The sequence below is a fragment of the Perca fluviatilis genome, chromosome 20 (assembly GCF_010015445.1).
Source record: "Perca fluviatilis chromosome 20, GENO_Pfluv_1.0, whole genome shotgun sequence".
NCBI lineage: Eukaryota > Metazoa > Chordata > Actinopteri > Perciformes > Percidae > Perca > Perca fluviatilis.
In genome coordinates this window covers 8751535-8769056 of record NC_053131.1, presented here as the reverse complement: position 1 = coordinate 8769056, position 17522 = coordinate 8751535, and the positions used below count along the sequence as shown (strand labels likewise).

Sequence of the window (17522 nt, the reverse complement as noted above, 5' to 3'; positions counted from 1 at the left end):
GGACTGCCTCAGCAGTCTGGTTGAACAGGGTCTGTTGGACAGCAATGTTTTGTTTGACTTTACAAACATGTGTTCTGGCCCCATTTTGCAGAGGAACTAGTGCTTTAAACTTTCAAAATGGAGTCCTGAAAGTCCTTAATGTCCTGCTGTGAATCCAGAAGACATTACATGTGTGTCTGTGTTGAGGCCGGCAGGCACCAGAATCAATTAAATAATTTATTTATTATCTATTTCACAAATACACTCAAATTAAATAGTTTGAAATCCATGCAGTGTATAAAGCTGCTTTATATAACCATCTGCCCCATGCTATAAATGAGTGGAAATCAGAAGAAGCAGTGCAATGTTATTGGTTCTTTCTTTAAAACATATTTGTGACTATTTTTTGCCTTGTTTCTGGGACTTCAGTTCTAATTTCTGCTCACATCAAAGACAGGAAGTGAGGTTTGGCGTAGGAAAATATAAGTAAAACCATTCGAAACCTGATTACTGCCACACTAACTCACACATGCACCCGCAAATGTAAACCACACACTCATGCCATAAGAATTGATGGATCCTCTACTTATGTCCATAACGTCTTTCACAGTTTAAAATACATATCCTACATTTTACTTGATTTGAGAAAGGAGAATAATGTGTGCGCTCGTGGGGCAGAAAGGGAGAGAAACAGCAAAAAGGAAGTATTCACCCTCCACATCAGTGAAATACTGATTTGTCTGAGTCACTCTGTGTGGGTGGCATTTGAGCTTAGCTATTACAGGTATGTCTGCAAACAGTCAGGTCACAACGTGCTTTATCAAAATGTTGCAAAGATGAGAAACTATGTGAGATGAGAGACTGTGATCTATCTATCTATCTATCTATCTATCTATCTATCTATCTATCTATCTCTATATCTATGTCCAATGTCAGTGTGTATTTGTATTTGTAAACTTATTTCATGTTTTTTGTCGAAAAATACAGACAGCCATTTTGTCATGTAATAGATTTGAACTCTGAAACTGTCCTGTTTTCAAATCTCTAAGTAAATCTTACTCCACAAACCTAAAATAAAAATTTACTAAAATCAGGTATATTTATTAGTAAAATAAATAAATAATAAATGAGAGCCCACAGTTGCGAGTCCGAGAACAAAAGATGACTGAAAAGATGAAAATTTTAAAGCATTGTGTCACATCCATAGGTCACATCCTCCTTCTTTTCCCTCATCCGGTGAGAGGACAGCAGCGTTCCGCGCTCTGATTGGTCAACTGGATGTAACAACAGCCATGATTGGCTGAGAGAGTGATTGCCGCTCCTGAGCTTGTATTTTGAACATAAATACGAGCAGCTTCAGTCTCTTCTCAGAAACTAGGGGCTGTCAGAGAGGGGTACGCTGTGTTGCAGCTCTCTGACACAAGCAATAACTATGTGGCTTTAGCATATTAGCAGGACCGACTCAAAGCTTAACTTGACACGGATCTCCGTCACTTTGGATCGTATGTTTGGAAATGTTTTCTTAAATTGTTGCTAGCTGACTGGTTAGCTTCCGGGTTAGCTTGAAGTTTGGACCGTCTTGCTAATTGGTCACTTTTCGACCCTAAATTCTAACTTAATCTATCACAGAGCAATAACGTCTGCAGGATTTATACAAATTAAACAGCTAAAGATGGATTCGCTTAATGTTTTTGGCTGCACCAGTCCTGTTAACACCGTTTTGAAAAGCAGGCCCGAGGCTATCCCTGGGCTTTCCTCGCTCACTCTGCCCGAGCTGAGCACAAAGGACATGCACTGCAGGAACCTGTATTCCCCTGGACCCGCCACTGTGATGTCTCCTGTCACCAATTTGGCTCTGGACATGAACAGTTTTGGACTCGGAAGGTATTATTATGTGATATTTCGTCTACTTGTTTAACGTTATTCTAACTACAACTTATTTTTTTGCAAACACACAACCTTCCTTTTAGTCCATCCATTTCTTAGCATGCAATGTCTCCTTAACTGTCCACATCCCTGATTTTCACTATTTTATTTATTTTTTTCCCCCCCACACAGCCAATTTGATACACCGAAAAGGAGAAAACATCCACCCCTTGAGAAGATTTCCTCCTTCGCGTCTGACGTCTCATCTGATGCTGGTGAGCCCCCCTAAAAAGCCATTGTCTGTGCTAATTGATGCTGTTGGAATAATTGATGCCTGAGGGTCCTAATGCGTTCATTTCATAGTCCTGTCCTTAAGATGCAGTCCTGTAATTATTGTCAGTGGTAGTAAGTACCATATAAGACAGAACAGTTTGGCTTTTTTGCTTGTAGAATTAACATACTAGTTGCAAATAAACTTTCTGTACTAAGTTTATTTGCAACTATTATGTTAATTTTCTGAGCAAAAAAGCCAAACTTTTCTTTGTCTTAAATGATCGTTAACTACATATTTGTGCTTCAGAGTGTTTGTTGTATGAAAAAGCAATAGGATGGTGTCACCTTGAGCTTTAGAAGATTGAAGAATTGGTAGATTAATCAATAATGTAAATAATTGTTGCCAGCACACCTATTATGCCCAGTTACACTCACATGACATCATTTTTACAAATTTAACTTGTCTATGTAGTGTAAAATCAAATCCAAATGTACTGTTAACGTTGCTGTTAAACTGGCTGAGAATGCAAAATTCCCCAGCCACATTCTATCGTTGGTGCCAGTTTACCACCTGATGCTTATCTTGATCTGTGACACAAATCTCTTCCTTCAGGCCTCGGTATGGACCCCCCCAGCCCTATGGATGCTGTTGAAATGGAGGACACGTAAGTTGCACTGTCCCCGTCATGTCTGTTCTAATCAATCAGCCTGTGAGCTGTGCCCCTCTGCTTACCCCAACACCCACCACCCCACCTCTACCCTGCGCTTGGGGTTTAGCTTAGCCAAGCGCTGTTTCTCATCTGTAGGATTATTGTTTCTACCGTTGGCTCTAAGATGACCGCTTAACTCGTTTTTTTTTTTTTTACTAAGCAGATTAGCTGATAAAGAACATGTGAGCTGAACTTTCTTTAAGTTATTAAGTGAAAAAGACAGGCATTACGTTTGCCTGAAACATGCAGGTCCGCTTTGTTATCTTGACCAGTTTGTCAGCATATCCTCAGTTTGCTAATCTTGGGTGGCCCATTTTTCTGAATTCTGAGTTGGGTGAGTCTCTGAAGAGTAGACATCTGCCGCTGTCTGATGTGTGACTTCCTTTACAGAAGCATTTGGTCCTCAATACCTCATTCAACCCCTTTACAGCTGCTCGGTTGCTAGGAGTTTTCCAGGTTGGGGGAGGACATGGCCTGCGCGTGGGTTTTGATAGCTCACCCCCTCTGGGTTTTGGCACACTCTTCCTATGCACTGTTATTTCAATAGGAATAGAGGGGCTGGAGGTTTTTCTGCGTCGGGGCCATTGAAATGAGGGCACCCCAGAGAACAACTGCCCTCCCTTCTCCTGGTCTGCATTGAATGGGACACGCTCTCTCCACGACAAACAAAGGGCTCTTGCAGAAAATGGGTTGGCGGTATTTGCTCCAGCAGGCATATGGTAGATTAGCTGATCTCTGCGCTCCTTCTCCTGCCTCCCCACCCACCCCCATCACTATGATCTCTCCACTCATTTAGCATACAGGTGGGCATTACTCAATGCAAAGACCACCTCTTGCCTCAATGCATTCACTCAACTTCCTCTAGTCCAACCGTTCCTCTCGCTTTCTCAATAGAGCTTCAGAGTCTTTGTCTTTGTAGTATACGAGCAGGGCTGGCAAGGTGTTCTTCCACTGCCGAGGAAGGCCTTCCAGCCTCCTTCCTCCGCAGGTTTTTTGTTTTTATTATGAAGACGTTTTTGTTAAGGCTGAAAACCTTTGTCGATAATTGATTTGAGCAACAAAATGTAAGCCTTTTTAAAGAAGCAATTTAAAGTCTTAGTTGGGCTATGATAAGTTCTTCTACAGACTGTCTGTCTGAATCTGTTTTTTATATATTTCAAACCTTTTCAGCTGAATGATTTGTCATGTTTTCTGTTACAGATTTGAAAAGGCCATTCAACAGTCGAGCAGAGTTGTCAACGAGTAAGTTAATTTCTAGTCATTGACTTAATAACAGCTGCCTGTTGATTTGGCTCGTCTTGACTACAATTCTGTCCTCTCCCTTCTATCAATTACAGGAGGATGCCAATTCGAAGAAACAACTCTTTGCCAGTAAGTTGATTTTAATTAGTTAAAAAAATGTTTGGGGGGGGGGGGTGTTCATGTTCAGGGCTGACAGATGCTGTAATTTGGCCTCTCGTTGTCTTGATTTGGCTGTTAATCAACCATAAAGCACTAAAATTCCACAACTGGAGTTTGTAGTAAAAAGATCTTGCAATAACATTTTCAGCTGGGTTTGGGTTTTGTCTTTTAAAGTGCAGTTTTTCATATTTAATAAATGAGTTCCAAACATTGTTCATGGTTTCCTACCACTGTATGGCTTGATTAGTTGCTGAGCCTCTGCTGACTGGGATCCCTCTTCTCTCTCCCTCAGCTCCAGCTCCAGGGTTTCAGTCCATCTCTGAAGGGACAGGAAACGCTGGATTCCCACCGCTATGGAATATTCGGACAACAACCCTCCCAAATCCAAATGACCGCCTCGCTCACCTCTCAACGCGACAACAAGGAGAACATGCCGGAGGTCAGTGATGCGGATTGTGTCTTTTCGTAAACACATGACCTGAGAAGCTACGAGAGAACCTACGTTGTTAAATAGACTGTTCACCGGTTAGATACAGTAGGGACCATAGAACGTAATGTAACGGTGTCCAGGCAGTCCACAGCAGTTATTGGCCATATTGGGACAGTTCCAGTTTTGGGTCTGTCTCACAGTGCCTTTCCTGGGCAATCTCCCCCAAAGTGCAAGAGGAATTAATTTATGCAACTCTAAGAATCTAGAGAGAAAAGAGAGAAAACTGTCAGAGCGCTTGGGCAATGCTCAGGTGGTGCTATATCTTTACATTCAAAGTGGAAATTAAGCAGCTTCTACTGCATAATTTAGGGTTGTTAAAGCATGACTTTTTTTTTGTGTGTGTATGTGTGAAGTACGGTCCCAGATGTGTTGACAGCATTGATGTTAATTTGGGCGCATGTTAAAACCAGCAGTGCCCAGTGACTTAGTACAGTGGGGAGATAAGGGTGTCCGATTATGGCCAGGGGCAGCGCACTGCTAATTCACCGGTATAGCTTCCTCTTGTTGACTCTTGTCAAGACAGAGCTAAAGTAAATTGCTAAAACAATATTCTGTTAGAAACGAAAGAAGTTACACTTGCGTGTTACACCATTAAATTAACTTAAAACATTACAAGATTATTTGTATTTAAACCAATGTTCTGATAGAACATTGGCCCAAAAAAGTGTCAAAGTATGGACACGGTTCCATCAATGCTCATGAAGTGGACTTGTTGCCATGGCAAAGGCATTGCATTATTTGTCTAAACATGTGGCAAATCCCTGAAGTTTATTATGCCACTCAAAGTTATTAGAATAATAATTGATGTCAGTAGCGGGTGTTTAAAGGGAGATTAACCCGAACATGGGACAAGGTTTTTTTTTATTTTTATTTTTTTTATTTTTGTTTCTGTAAGTTTATGGTTGGTACAGATAATCAATACCTGCAGAAATATTGTGTGTTACTCAGCAACCGATTAGTTGCCATTGAGTTAGTATAGTTAGAAACCTTTAGGAAAAGGGGTTGTTTTTTCTTGGGCATTATCTGTAAAATCGAGCCAATCGGGTGCTGTGAAATGCCTGAAAAGATTTTGAGCACTGATTCACTCCTTTTTATTTTTCCCAGGAGGGCTTTGAGTTCAAGAAACCCACCAAGCCGGTGTCACGGTGCCGTGTGCGCTCATCTTCCGATGCGTTATCCCGCCGGCCCAGCTCAGCGCCGGCCCTCATGGTGCGTGAGAAATCAGCCGTCCATCTTTGTTCACCAAGTTTTGACCAGCCTCCAGAAAGATGCTAACACTCTTCATCTTTTCCCTCCAGTTTTCTTCACCCACTCCCATCCAGCAGCTGGACTTTCAGGACTCCAGCCCCATGTTCCTGAGACGTTCCTCCCCTACTTCCTCTCTTAACGACGATGAGGATGACGGCTTCCTGGACGTAATGGACGACCACATGGAGGTGAGGCCCTTTCACTTACATCCATGGAAATTACTACATTTTTTGTTGTTGTTAAATGGATTTCTTTTTAAAAATCGTCGCATGGGGAAAAATTTTAATATTATCGAATCACATGATTTCACCGTTGGTTTATTATTGAACTCTCATAATACTAACCCAAACTATTTGTTGCCGTGTCACCTCCAGAACGACTCTGGGATGCCGATGGGTATGGCCAGCTTGCTCACCGCCCCGCTGGTGGCCGACAACACAGGAGAAGACTCGGTAAGTTAGTCTTCTGGGGAACAAAAGCTCTGTGGTCACTTTATCTAATGGGAATAATTGGTGAGACTTCAGCAGCAGTAACAAATGCTTGGTTTAAACTTTTATTTATTTATTTATTTATTAATTTAAGAAAGCCAAAGTCTTCTAGGGCTTAAAGAGGTGTTAATCATACTGTATTTATTAGGCATGTCCTCTTTTAGCTTACAAATTGAATTCTTTGAGTTAAATCATTTTGTCTCTTTCAGCCCGTGATTCGCTGCCGGCCGCGGAGCCTGTTTCGTTCCCCCTCCATGCCCAGTCCTGTCTCGTCCCGTTCCTCTATGAAGCGCCCCGACTGCCCCGGAGACGAAAACACGCCCATCAGGGTGAAGAGGCGACGCAGCCTGGCAGGCATACAGGTCACCCCCATGGAACAAAACCCTGAATCCCCTAGAACGGTGAGTCCTCACTGCTCGCTGTGAATGACATACGTGTTTGACTATCTACTTGCTGAAAATAGTGTCTTGTGCGAGACTCGATCCGACGCAGTGCGTTTTGCAGGCTGCAAAATTGCTAGGCAACCACCAAATCACCCGTCCTCAGCCAACCGTTTTATATATTTTTGTTTTAAGTTAATGACGTCTGATGCTTTTCCACTTTGATCAAAAGCGGCGTGCAAAACGCTGACTCATTGAAAACAATTACAAAAGTCTGCCCGACGCTGCTTAAGCACGCTTTATCTGATCGGGACCTAAAAAATAAATAAATAAAAAGGTGTAGGGTGAAGCTTAAATGTTTGACATCAAGTTTCTTTTTGACTAAGTTGCATCTTAGTAATGCGTTAATTTATTAAATATCATTGGATCAAATAGTTTTATTGTAAGTAAAGAGAAATTTAAAAAGAAGACCTTGTTAAAGAAGAGAAATAATCATTTGATCTCTTACTCAGAAAGCAGGAAGTGATCGGTTTAGACTAAAGCACAAGCCTAAATCTTTAGGGTAGAGACCAGTCTCCACTGGCCATCTGTCACCTCTGTAGTGGAAGTAGAGAACTGGCTTCTGAAGCCTCCGCTGAGGCTGACTGGCTATTGTCACTGGCTTTTTTTTTTTTTTTTTTACCGACTATCTCAAATTGCTTAATTTTCTCCTTGACTGCCTCCCTAAATGTGTCCCTGCTCTCGTTCCAGGGCTGCTCTCTGCTCCAGAGGTCCAAGTCCTTCTGCCAGACGGACATCGAGAAGCTGCTGGATGGCCAGGTTGGTCCTAATGAGCTCATTGGCGACTTCACCAAGGTAAAGAAGACTGCTGTGGTTCTCAGACTATTAACTTAATGGTGTGAAATAACTCTTCTAATCAATTCCTTTTTTTTTTTTTTTTTTTCCCTTTCCTCTCTTCCAGCCTTTTGTACTACCCACAGTGGAAGGCAAACATCAAGACCTCAAGTACATCACCCCAGACACGGTGAGTAGAGGCACTTTGTTGCCGTCTCCTGTTGTTGTATCAAAATGGAGCAAACTGTTTACTATATTTAGAAATGTAATGGTAAATAGTTTTTCTTTGTGGTCCTCAGATGGTGGCGTCTCTGTCTGGCAAATTTAACCATCTCGTGGAGCAGGTCATTATCATGGACTGCCGCTACCCCTACGAGTTTGAGGGAGGACACATTAAGGTGAGTAAGAATCTCCAGGTTAGGTTTTAGCACTGCACTTTTGGTTTGACACTGCTAGTCATTGAGAGCAATAATTAGTATTTCAATTTTAATAGTATTTTCTCAAGTTATTTAAGTATGGATAATTTGTTGTGTCAGAAGTTAAAAGCGTTTCTGCACAAATGCCTCTCACTTCCTGTAATAAAGTTTGTCTTTGTTGTCTCAGGGAGCTCTGAACCTGCACCAGGGCGGCCAGTGCAGGTGGAGACTTCCTCCTCACACCACGCCCTGCCTCCTCAGTGCCGCTGCCATATTTCCACGCGAAGTTCTCGCCGGAGCTGGCCCTCGAATGTGCCGTTCAGGGGGCGGAGCGCGGCAACGCGCAGTATCCCAACCTCCACTACCCCGAGCTCTACATCCTCAAGGGCGGATACAAAGACTTCTTCCCTCATTTCCAGGTTAGTTGGGCCTTCGCTGAAGAAGCCATTCAACGGTCCATGTCATCACAAGGTCCACTCGTAGCCGTTGGGCAGATTTCATTTGTATCATTGAATTGGTTGGATTGAAAATGATTGGCAATGAAATGAGGCCGACTTTGTTCTGGTTGAGTTGGGAGCTGTATTTGGTAAATTGCGTAGATGTTCCTAATCTTTCCAAAGTGCCTTTTATTTTCTTTCTAAACAAAACTCATAACGTGCAACATTAAACGACATCAGCTAAAAAGGCCAAAGACTGAAAGCACGAGTAAGATTGCGACTCTAGTTGGGATACTTGGTGTAGGGTATTTAGGGTCCACTATTTGAGCACAAATGAACTGTTGTTGAAGGACACATTTTTGGGAACACACTGGATTCACGTGTGATTGACAGTGCTTTGCATTTTAGATTTTAATGTTTTGGACAACTCAATGTTTAATATCTTTTGTCCACATGGGCCAACCCATCTGTAAAGATGTTTGACGCTCATTCTTGACCTAGGGGGTGGGAGGGGTGGGTATTAACAGAAACCTCACCATACGATATTATGGTGAGGTAACGATGTCTTTCAAACTATGTCTCCAAAAGGCAACTTGTCAACATCGGTCTTATGTAAAAAGAAATTGCTCGGTTTGATCATCTCACTTTAGTTTTATTGCTGCAAAATGGGATCGTCAAGCAGACAAACTGACCAACACTTATGTATAATAGATTGATACTTGGCGTCTGTGTATTGATACAGTATTGCCCTAGGGGATGGTATATGTACCAAAATAAGCTCGCGTCAAGGTCTCCTTACTATCTTTTTATTTTTTTTCTAAGCCTGTCTTCTTCTCTTGAAGTTCAGGAAAAGCTTGTAAGGGGACCTGGAGTTCAGATGGTTTAGTCACATGTAGAGGGGATTTTATTATGGCCCCGAGCAACCTTTCCTCATGGAACATCTAGTGAGCCGCTCTCCCACATAGTGATGGTTGTATTCTCTTCCTGCGCAGGCCCAATGTGAACCTCAGTCCTACCGGCCCATGCACCACGAGGACTTCAAGGAGGACCTGAGGAAGTTCCGCCTCAAGAGTCGCACCTGGGCCGGGGAGCGCAGCAAGAGAGACATGTACAGCCGACTGAAGAAGCTGTGAGCGCCTCCTCGTCCTCCCAGACTGCCTCTACAACACACTGCCTCCCCCCCCCCACCCTGTACAGACTCGCTACGGACTCCTCTCAGAGCCCGAGGCCTCGCCCCACCAACCAGGAAATACCTTTTTGGGATCGCGCCAACAGAAGGGGATTTTAAGAAGTCCCTAAAAGTTTCATGTAACTATAGCAAAGTTAGGTATTTATGCATATTTCAAATAGGGGAAAGACTTGACATGATGAACGCTTGATCTGAAGCGCTCGCTGAGGTGCAGTGAATATATTTTATTAAGAAGCAATGTGATCGTTTTTAAAAACCACTTGGACCTACTGCCTGTTTTACCTTTTTGATTCCGCTGGCATTTGCAGCACAAATCTGCCAGATTGCAATAACCCAAACCACACTGCCACATCACAAGTTCGTCTTTCAGTCTCCTCACTGGATAGGTCTTATTTTGATTACGTCATGTCCCACCTTAAAGCACTTAATTTAATACCTTGAAATGGTGAGGTGCTTTTTTTTTTTTTTAATATTGTTTATATAATTTTGTTATGAATTGTTTTTACCCTCCTTTAGTTACTGATTTGTTGAAAGTATGCCTTTCTCTAGGCATCCTAAAAAGCAAATAGGATATTTGAATTTTTTTTTTTTTTCCTCTCCTTCCTGATCGGTTGCAATACATGGGAACTTTTTTTTTTTTTCCTGATCAGAAGATGCCAAAGCAAACTAACTACCTGTTACCTTTGCAGTGAGATTGTTCTGATGCTGCAGGTCAGCAAGTGTGAGGATCTAAAACATGTCTGTTTTGCTTTTATTCCATTACTTAAATTTTCCGAGTTAAATTGTCTTCCCTCCACAGAGCTAATGATGTCGGTTTATAATGAATGGGCTGGTTTGAATATTTTGGTACAGGCTTGTGGGGGAGCTGCTGAAATAAAGAGCCAATTTGTGTGTTGAAATGTGGTGTGCAGGATCTTTTTTTTATTTTTTTTTTTTATGCTGATAATGTATTCTTGGTTAGGACTGATAATCACTCAAAGGTTATCACATTGACAGGAAGAGAACAGGTTTCTGTACTGATACTTAAAGAATATAAACATGCTTTGTGCAAAAGCTTAACTGTTAATTTATTAAACTATACTCCCAAGCAGCTCTGTCTGCATTTTGCCTAAATAAAATCCCAAATTATATTTGAAATGTGAGCCAATCTTATCAAAGAAGTAAACCAGGCAGATCTGGCACCAAATTATGAAATGACTGAAATCTTAATGTGCTGCTCACTTGAGTAAGCTGAGTGTTAGGCAGGTGATGGTGCAGCAGTCCTTTAATTATTTAAGATGGTTAGTCGATCGACACCATTTGCCTGTATTTGATTTTTTTTTTTTATTAAGCAAACCTTCTCTGGTTCCAGCTTCTTGGGAGGCTTTTATTTTTCATATGTCGTGAATGCAATATTTAACAATTGAGAGATTCAAATTCTTAGTTGCAGCCCATCCCTACTTATCAGTCCATGTTCCAGGGTGTGTTGGGTGGGGGGGGTTGTAATATAAAAAAGCAAAAAAAAAAAAAAAAAGGCGCGGGGGGGGGGGGGGGGGGGGCCAAGGAAACCTACTTTTTTTTTTTTTTTTAAAAAAAGGAGAGCCCCTTTGGTTTTTTTTTGGGGGTCCTTTTTTGGGGGGGGGTTTTTTTTTTTTTTTTTTTTCCTCTCTAGCCGACTTTGGGAGGGGCTTCTCTGCTGCAGCACGTGGCCATGCATACATATTCACATTCCTGTATGCAGAGGGGGCGGGGTGGGGGGGTGGCTTTGTCGGGACAGCGCCTGGCAGCCAGCCCGCTCCTCTGACAGGAAGGGAGAGAGAAAAAAAATCCGAGCCACCATGTGCTGTAAACACGTGACCCGTCTGATGAAGAGGTTGCAAAAGCACGACTCCCTTCCTTCTGGCACTTTACCAAAAGTTTTGAAATCGGGCCGTTTCCCAGCGGCCGTGCGACTATGGGAAAGGGAGAGCGACCTTTGTTTGCATTCCAAGGATCTAAAGACTTCTTTACAGCCAAGTGTCTGTTGGTTGTCTTGTTAAACTCAACTGAAGATGCTCTAACTCTTCCCTAAAACCCTGGAAGTAAGGGTGGGCAGGATAGGAAGTTACAGGGGGAAAAAAAGTGTTTCAGTGATTTTTACATGTATTTGCCAACGGGCCTTTTCCATTCATATCAAACTGCCACCTTTGTCTGAGCAGGACAATGAATCGGCCACTTGCTGGTTTAAGAGGCGTCGCACCTTTACACGAGGCGCGCATAATGCCACGCTTGCAAGAGCCTTTTAAGACGAGCTTCATTTCCCACTTCAGCGGTTGGTTTTAAAATGTAGATGAGTCCTTGGCAGAAAACCAGAGCCAGATTTTACAGCTGGGTCCATCCGATTAGGAGCTGGAGGTTCCACAAAGAATAGAGGAGCTTGAACTTTTGTAAAAACCTAGACTAATTATTAGATTAGATTAATAATGCGTGCTTTACAGCTTGTTTTGTTATGAATACTTTGTCAGTTTGTCGGTAAAATCTAAAAGCATTACAAATAAAAGCGGGAGATTGTTTTGGAGGATAAGTTCTAAAAGTGACTGTCTTTAAAAGTGTTGCAGATGTAATGTCTGACTGTTGCACCAGTCAGACAGTCTTCGTTTTATTTCTTGTTCCCCTCATAATGGTGAAAGGTAATGATAGTGGTGATAGTGATTTGACTTCATTAAATCTGTCCGCAGTCTTATCATTGTGATTCGTGTTAGAACAACAGTTCCACATTTCAGGAGATGCACTCTGTTTTGCATGAGAGTTGGACGAGAAGATTGATGCCACTCTCGTTCAAGATTTAACAAACGAGGTGCTTTTAGAGGTGTTTGTGTGCAGATTAGGTTACCTTTGGACAGAGCCTGTTTCCAGTCTGTGTGCTAAAATAAGCTAAGCTAACAGCTGCTGGCTTCAGATTTACCGTACAGATGAGAATGGTTTCCATTTTTTTCATCTAACCCTCAGCAAGAAAGCAAAGAAGCGCATATCCCCAAATGTTGAGCCATTCCTGTACTTGATGTTTTAGGTGTTTACCGTGACATCCAACCTGTGATGGGGGGTCACAGGCTGAAAGGATGCTACCTCTGCTGTAGATGAGGGTTACCGGTGGGGGCATGTTCTCCCTGTAATGAAATACAACACAGGCACAGCACCACCCTGCAGAGTTGCCCCACAAACTACCCCACCCTTCCTCTCACCATCTCTCCTTTGTGAATCCACCTCTTTACCCCAGCCCAGTCCTGCTTGGTACCCCCACCCGGGGGTCCTGCAGGCAGCTGCAGGGCCGATCAAAGGTGCCCTCACACGAAACTCCAGCCTGGGTGTCACCTTTAAACCCCCTGTTTGCTCTGACCTGCTGACACCGACAGCAAACTGACAAACCGGCCCCTAAAACAAGCTCCTGACAACCTGAAACACAGAGCATAACACTGTGGTTTCAAAGGAAGGGTGGAGAGGTGGTGTGTTTTTTTTGTTTTTGTTTTTTTTTTGAGGTGAACTTTCATTTTGAATGTTATCGAGGATTAGAAACCTGTGCCGTAGCTCTGCCCTTGCTGCTGTTTCTGCTCTATGCACACATCCTCTGCTGGCTGGGAGGATTTCACCCCCTAAGTTCAGGATGTTTTCATTTCCCCTTGCTGAGAACGCAGCCTAGACAAAAAGATAGTTTAGCTGCATGTTGTCTTTAGCTTCCTTTATTTCAAACTTGTGGGCCTCCCTGTTATTGGTCGTGGTAGCCCTTCACATCCTGTTGTTGTTCTTATTCAGCTGGTTTGTTTCATCAGAGGGAACCGTGACTCACAGTGAAACATTTCTAGTGGTGTTCCTCCTCCGCGCTCGCTGCTTTGAACATACATACTCTTTACTGAAAATCGGATCCTCTACGTGCAGTTTGTGCAGTGGAAATCTTAGGTTTATAAAGTTCCATGCTGACGGTGAAACCTGGCTTCACTTTCTCTTTGAATTTCCCAACTGATTTTGGCTAATCATTATCTGCATTCATCCCGCTCCTTTATTGAAGCCTGCAAACGGCTCTGGGCTGATTATTACACACAGCGTGGGTGTTGCAGAAAATACTTGTCAGCCACACCTTTTTTAAATGAAAGCTTCATAGAACTAGGCTGAACAGTAGGTGTTAGCTTCCTGGTCCAGAGTGTAAATCAAACCAGGACTTGACCTTAAATTAATGTAGGCAATACTGCCCTTATAGCTGGATATTTTGGGTAATATGCTTATTCCCTTTTTTCTTTTTTAACCAAAAGTTAGATAACAAGACTGATAGCAGTCTTATGTTTGTACAGTGGCCAGCAGCTGGTTAGCTTAGCTTAGCACGAAGACTGGAAATGGGGGAAAACAGCTGGCCTAGCGCTGTCTGAAGGTACCCCCATCCTGCTGCAGTCTTTATGTCAAACTACCCTAACTCTAACCTCACTAAGCTTTTGGCTGCTGGCTGTGGCTTCATAGCTTTTTTAAATCTTAAAGTAGGATCAGCTACTTAGATAATAAGTTAGATAATAATAACAACAGAAATCTGGGTTCTAGCGATAAACCTGTAGCATTTTAACATGCAGTTTCGTCAAATATGTTGAGCATCAGACAGTTGTCTGGCTGGTGGAGAGTTTTGTCATCACTGAAATGGTCCAAACAAGACAGACAAATTCAATGTAAGCCTCTATTTATTAGTGCTGGAGAAACTCTAATCATCATTTTGGGAAATCAGTTCATTCAAGACCAGGCTAAATCTAATACTAGTTTAGCAGGTTCGACCCTGATGATGCCGCCAGGTAAAAAGTCAGGAGCTCACTAGAGTCAGTATGATTCACTCTCTGTGGGAACATTTATGTCTGTATCAACTCGCATGGCAATCCATCCAATAGATAGACGAGACATTTCACACAGAAAAAAAGGCACTCGAGGAAAAGTCAGGACCCACGTAGCAACATTGAATTTGTTTGCACCACATTTTATGCAAATCCATGAAGTAGATGTAGAGGAAAACTTGGGACAATACAGTCATTTCAAGTTAAACCTGGCTCCTTGGAGGTTCAATGTAATTTAATGCTCCGCAGAAAATCAGTTAATTCAAGGCAAGGCTAAATGTAGAACTCGTTTTTGGAGGATTTGATCTGATGATGCCGCATGAAGTAAAGTGATTAAAGTGATAGTTCGGAGTAATTTCACCCTAGGGTCCTTTGCACCTTAACCTCAAGCCAAACAACCCCCCATAAGCTTTTTTCCCTTGTTATAACGTTGTTGGAGTTAGCGTTATCAGCTGGTTAGCTTAGTGCAGGCGCTAATGGATCCACGTTTGTATCTCGTAAAGTACCCCACTAATAATGCCCAGAATGATACCAAACGTCTACAGTAGTACAAATAGTTTCTGTACTTCTAAAACGAGGCATTAGAAAGTTTGTAACTACACCAGAAGTATATTTAAATAACACTTGCCAGATGGATACTCCTCTTAGCTGCTACCGCGCTATCGCACGAGATCACGCACAGAGCACAACATCTATTGTGAAAAGAAAAAGACCACTGGAGAAGAAGATCCAAGAAGCGAGCGAACAGCAGAAGCAGCTACTGCAGTGTGGGGCGATAGGACAAGAGGCCACACAGTTGTATATATCCCGGCTGCGGTTTAAAAGCAATAGATGTTGTGCTCTGTGCGTGATCTCGCGCGGTAGCAGCTAAGAGGAGTATCCATCTGGCAAGTGTTATTTAAATATACTTCTGGTGTAGTTACAAACTTTCTAATGCCTTGTTTTAGAAGTACAGAAACTAGTTGTACTACTGTAGACGTTTGGTATCATTCCGGGCATTATTAGTGGGGTACTTTACGAGATACAAACGTGGATCCATTAGCGCCTGCACTAAGCTAACCAGCTGATAACGCTAACTCCACCAACGTAATAACAAGGGAAAAAAGCTTATGAGGGGTTGTTTGGTTTGAGGTTAGGTGCAAAGGACCCTAGGGTGTAATTACTCCGAACCATCACTTTAAGTAAAAGAGCACTAAATTCCATGTAAGGATGTTTGTTGGGTCAAACAAGCTCAGGACTTTGAGCCAGTAGAGAGGTGGCTTTATGGCCCATTTTGAAAATAACTTTACGGAACAAATGAAACAAACGGAAAAAATAAATACCACATTATGTTCTGCGTCACATGCGTAACAGGAAGTGACGTAACGTACGAGATGCAGTGATTTGAACCCCATCCCCAATCTTTGTAAAAAAGTAGTTGTTTGTGCCTGAACCTAACCAAACTACGACTGTTTCACAAAGTTAACCATGTGTTCAAAACTCCAACCGTTACACTCTGAGGTTTAGAAACGGAAAACACTCCTGTGGGTCGTATTTCCTGCCACCTCTGGGGGGGGGGGGACCTGCTGGTGGCGCTAGATGGAAAGTCAGAGGATCAATCATTTGGATTCATCTGCTGGGGACCATGAATATCTATCTGCACAACGTTGAATTCATCCAGCAGTTGCTGAGATATTTTAGTTAGATCAACATCCCTAATGCCATTCAGTCTTATGCGCTGGTGTGTTGCTGCTCTCATCTCACAGCTGTAACAATAACACAAGCAGAGCAGACATTTTAACCCCCCCAAAAAAAGAAGCACCACATCCTCAGGTCTTGTTACAGCGTGTCTCAGCGGCAGCAAGTGTGTGCAGGGCAGAGGGTGAGGAGGTTAACAGGGCGGTCTGGAGTGAATACATTTTCTTTCTTTCTTTTCCCTCTGCCAACACACACACACACACACACTGAGCAGGGCCTCTGAGAGTAAAGAAGCGTGACCAGCAGCTGTTGGATTAACAGCTGCCTGTGTTTGTCTGCTGAGACCCCCGAAACAACTGATCTCACTCAGCCTCTCTGCAGCCTCCTTCTGCCTGTTTTCTTCCACATCTACACTACTCTACACTGTCTCAAACTCTTATCCATGTTGGTCTTTCGGTCCTTTGGAATTCAATTATGGTTGATCTGATCTGGTCAATTCATCGTTTTAGTACGTTTCCCACAAAAATGGCTCAAATCCAGTGATTCTTCTGATATTATATGATATCAAATTGAATATCTTTATGTGTTGGGGTGTTGATCGTACAAAATAGGCAATTTAAAGACTTTTGAAACGACTGATCTTTTTACTTTTTCAATATTTTCTGGCATTTTAGACAAAAAGATGACTCGATTAATCACCCTATATCCTATCTTCACATTCCTAAATATCTGACTGGTGAAGGTCTTATTTCCTTCTTGGTTTAAAATCACATTATCCTTAATTTTTCAGTTATGTTTGCATGTATTTGGCTTACTTGTTTACTCGTTCAGAATATTATACATACATGATATACTATGTACAGTTTTTTGTTTATTTCGCATATGTTATGTATACTTTTGGCTGTTTCTGTGGATATCATCATGGAGGAAGGTAGCATTATTATCTAACTCCTTTGTGTCTGAATGCTGTTGGTTTATGTCTATAGTGGTCATGGGATTCCTGTAGCAGGGTGGTGGGGTTGGGAGGAATGGGTAGTTTAGGTTGTTGTTTTTGTGTGTATGTCACTTTTATAAATAATCAATCACAAAAATATAATATAATATATGTACGTTATATATGTAATGTATATTTCTTGTACATTTGTAAATTATATTGTATACTGTTTTTTTTTTAATATTTCTTACTGTCCTTTCTGTTTTTATTCTTTATATGTTAAGTGAGTGTGAGTACTTTGAGAGCAAAGATTAACCGGAGTCAAATTCCTTGTTTGTTTACTCAATCCTGGCCAATAAAGCTGATTCTGATTCTGATGT

The 17522-nt window shown here is 42.1% G+C and overlaps 1 protein-coding gene across 1 annotated transcript; it reads left to right on the top strand.

Annotated features, from left to right (window-relative positions):
* Positions 1-1288: 1288 nt before the first annotated feature.
* Positions 1289-10610, top strand: cdc25b (cell division cycle 25B). The gene is given in 16 exon segments (XM_039786954.1): positions 1289-1863; positions 2038-2120; positions 2732-2783; positions 4029-4070; positions 4166-4199; positions 4522-4668; positions 5824-5928; positions 6018-6155; positions 6342-6419; positions 6665-6856; positions 7586-7690; positions 7797-7859; positions 7969-8067; positions 8273-8311; positions 8313-8504; positions 9515-10610. Coding segments are annotated over 16 exon segments (1722 nt in total). The 5' UTR covers positions 1289-1651; the 3' UTR covers positions 9656-10610.
* Positions 10611-17522: the final 6912 nt, after the last annotated feature.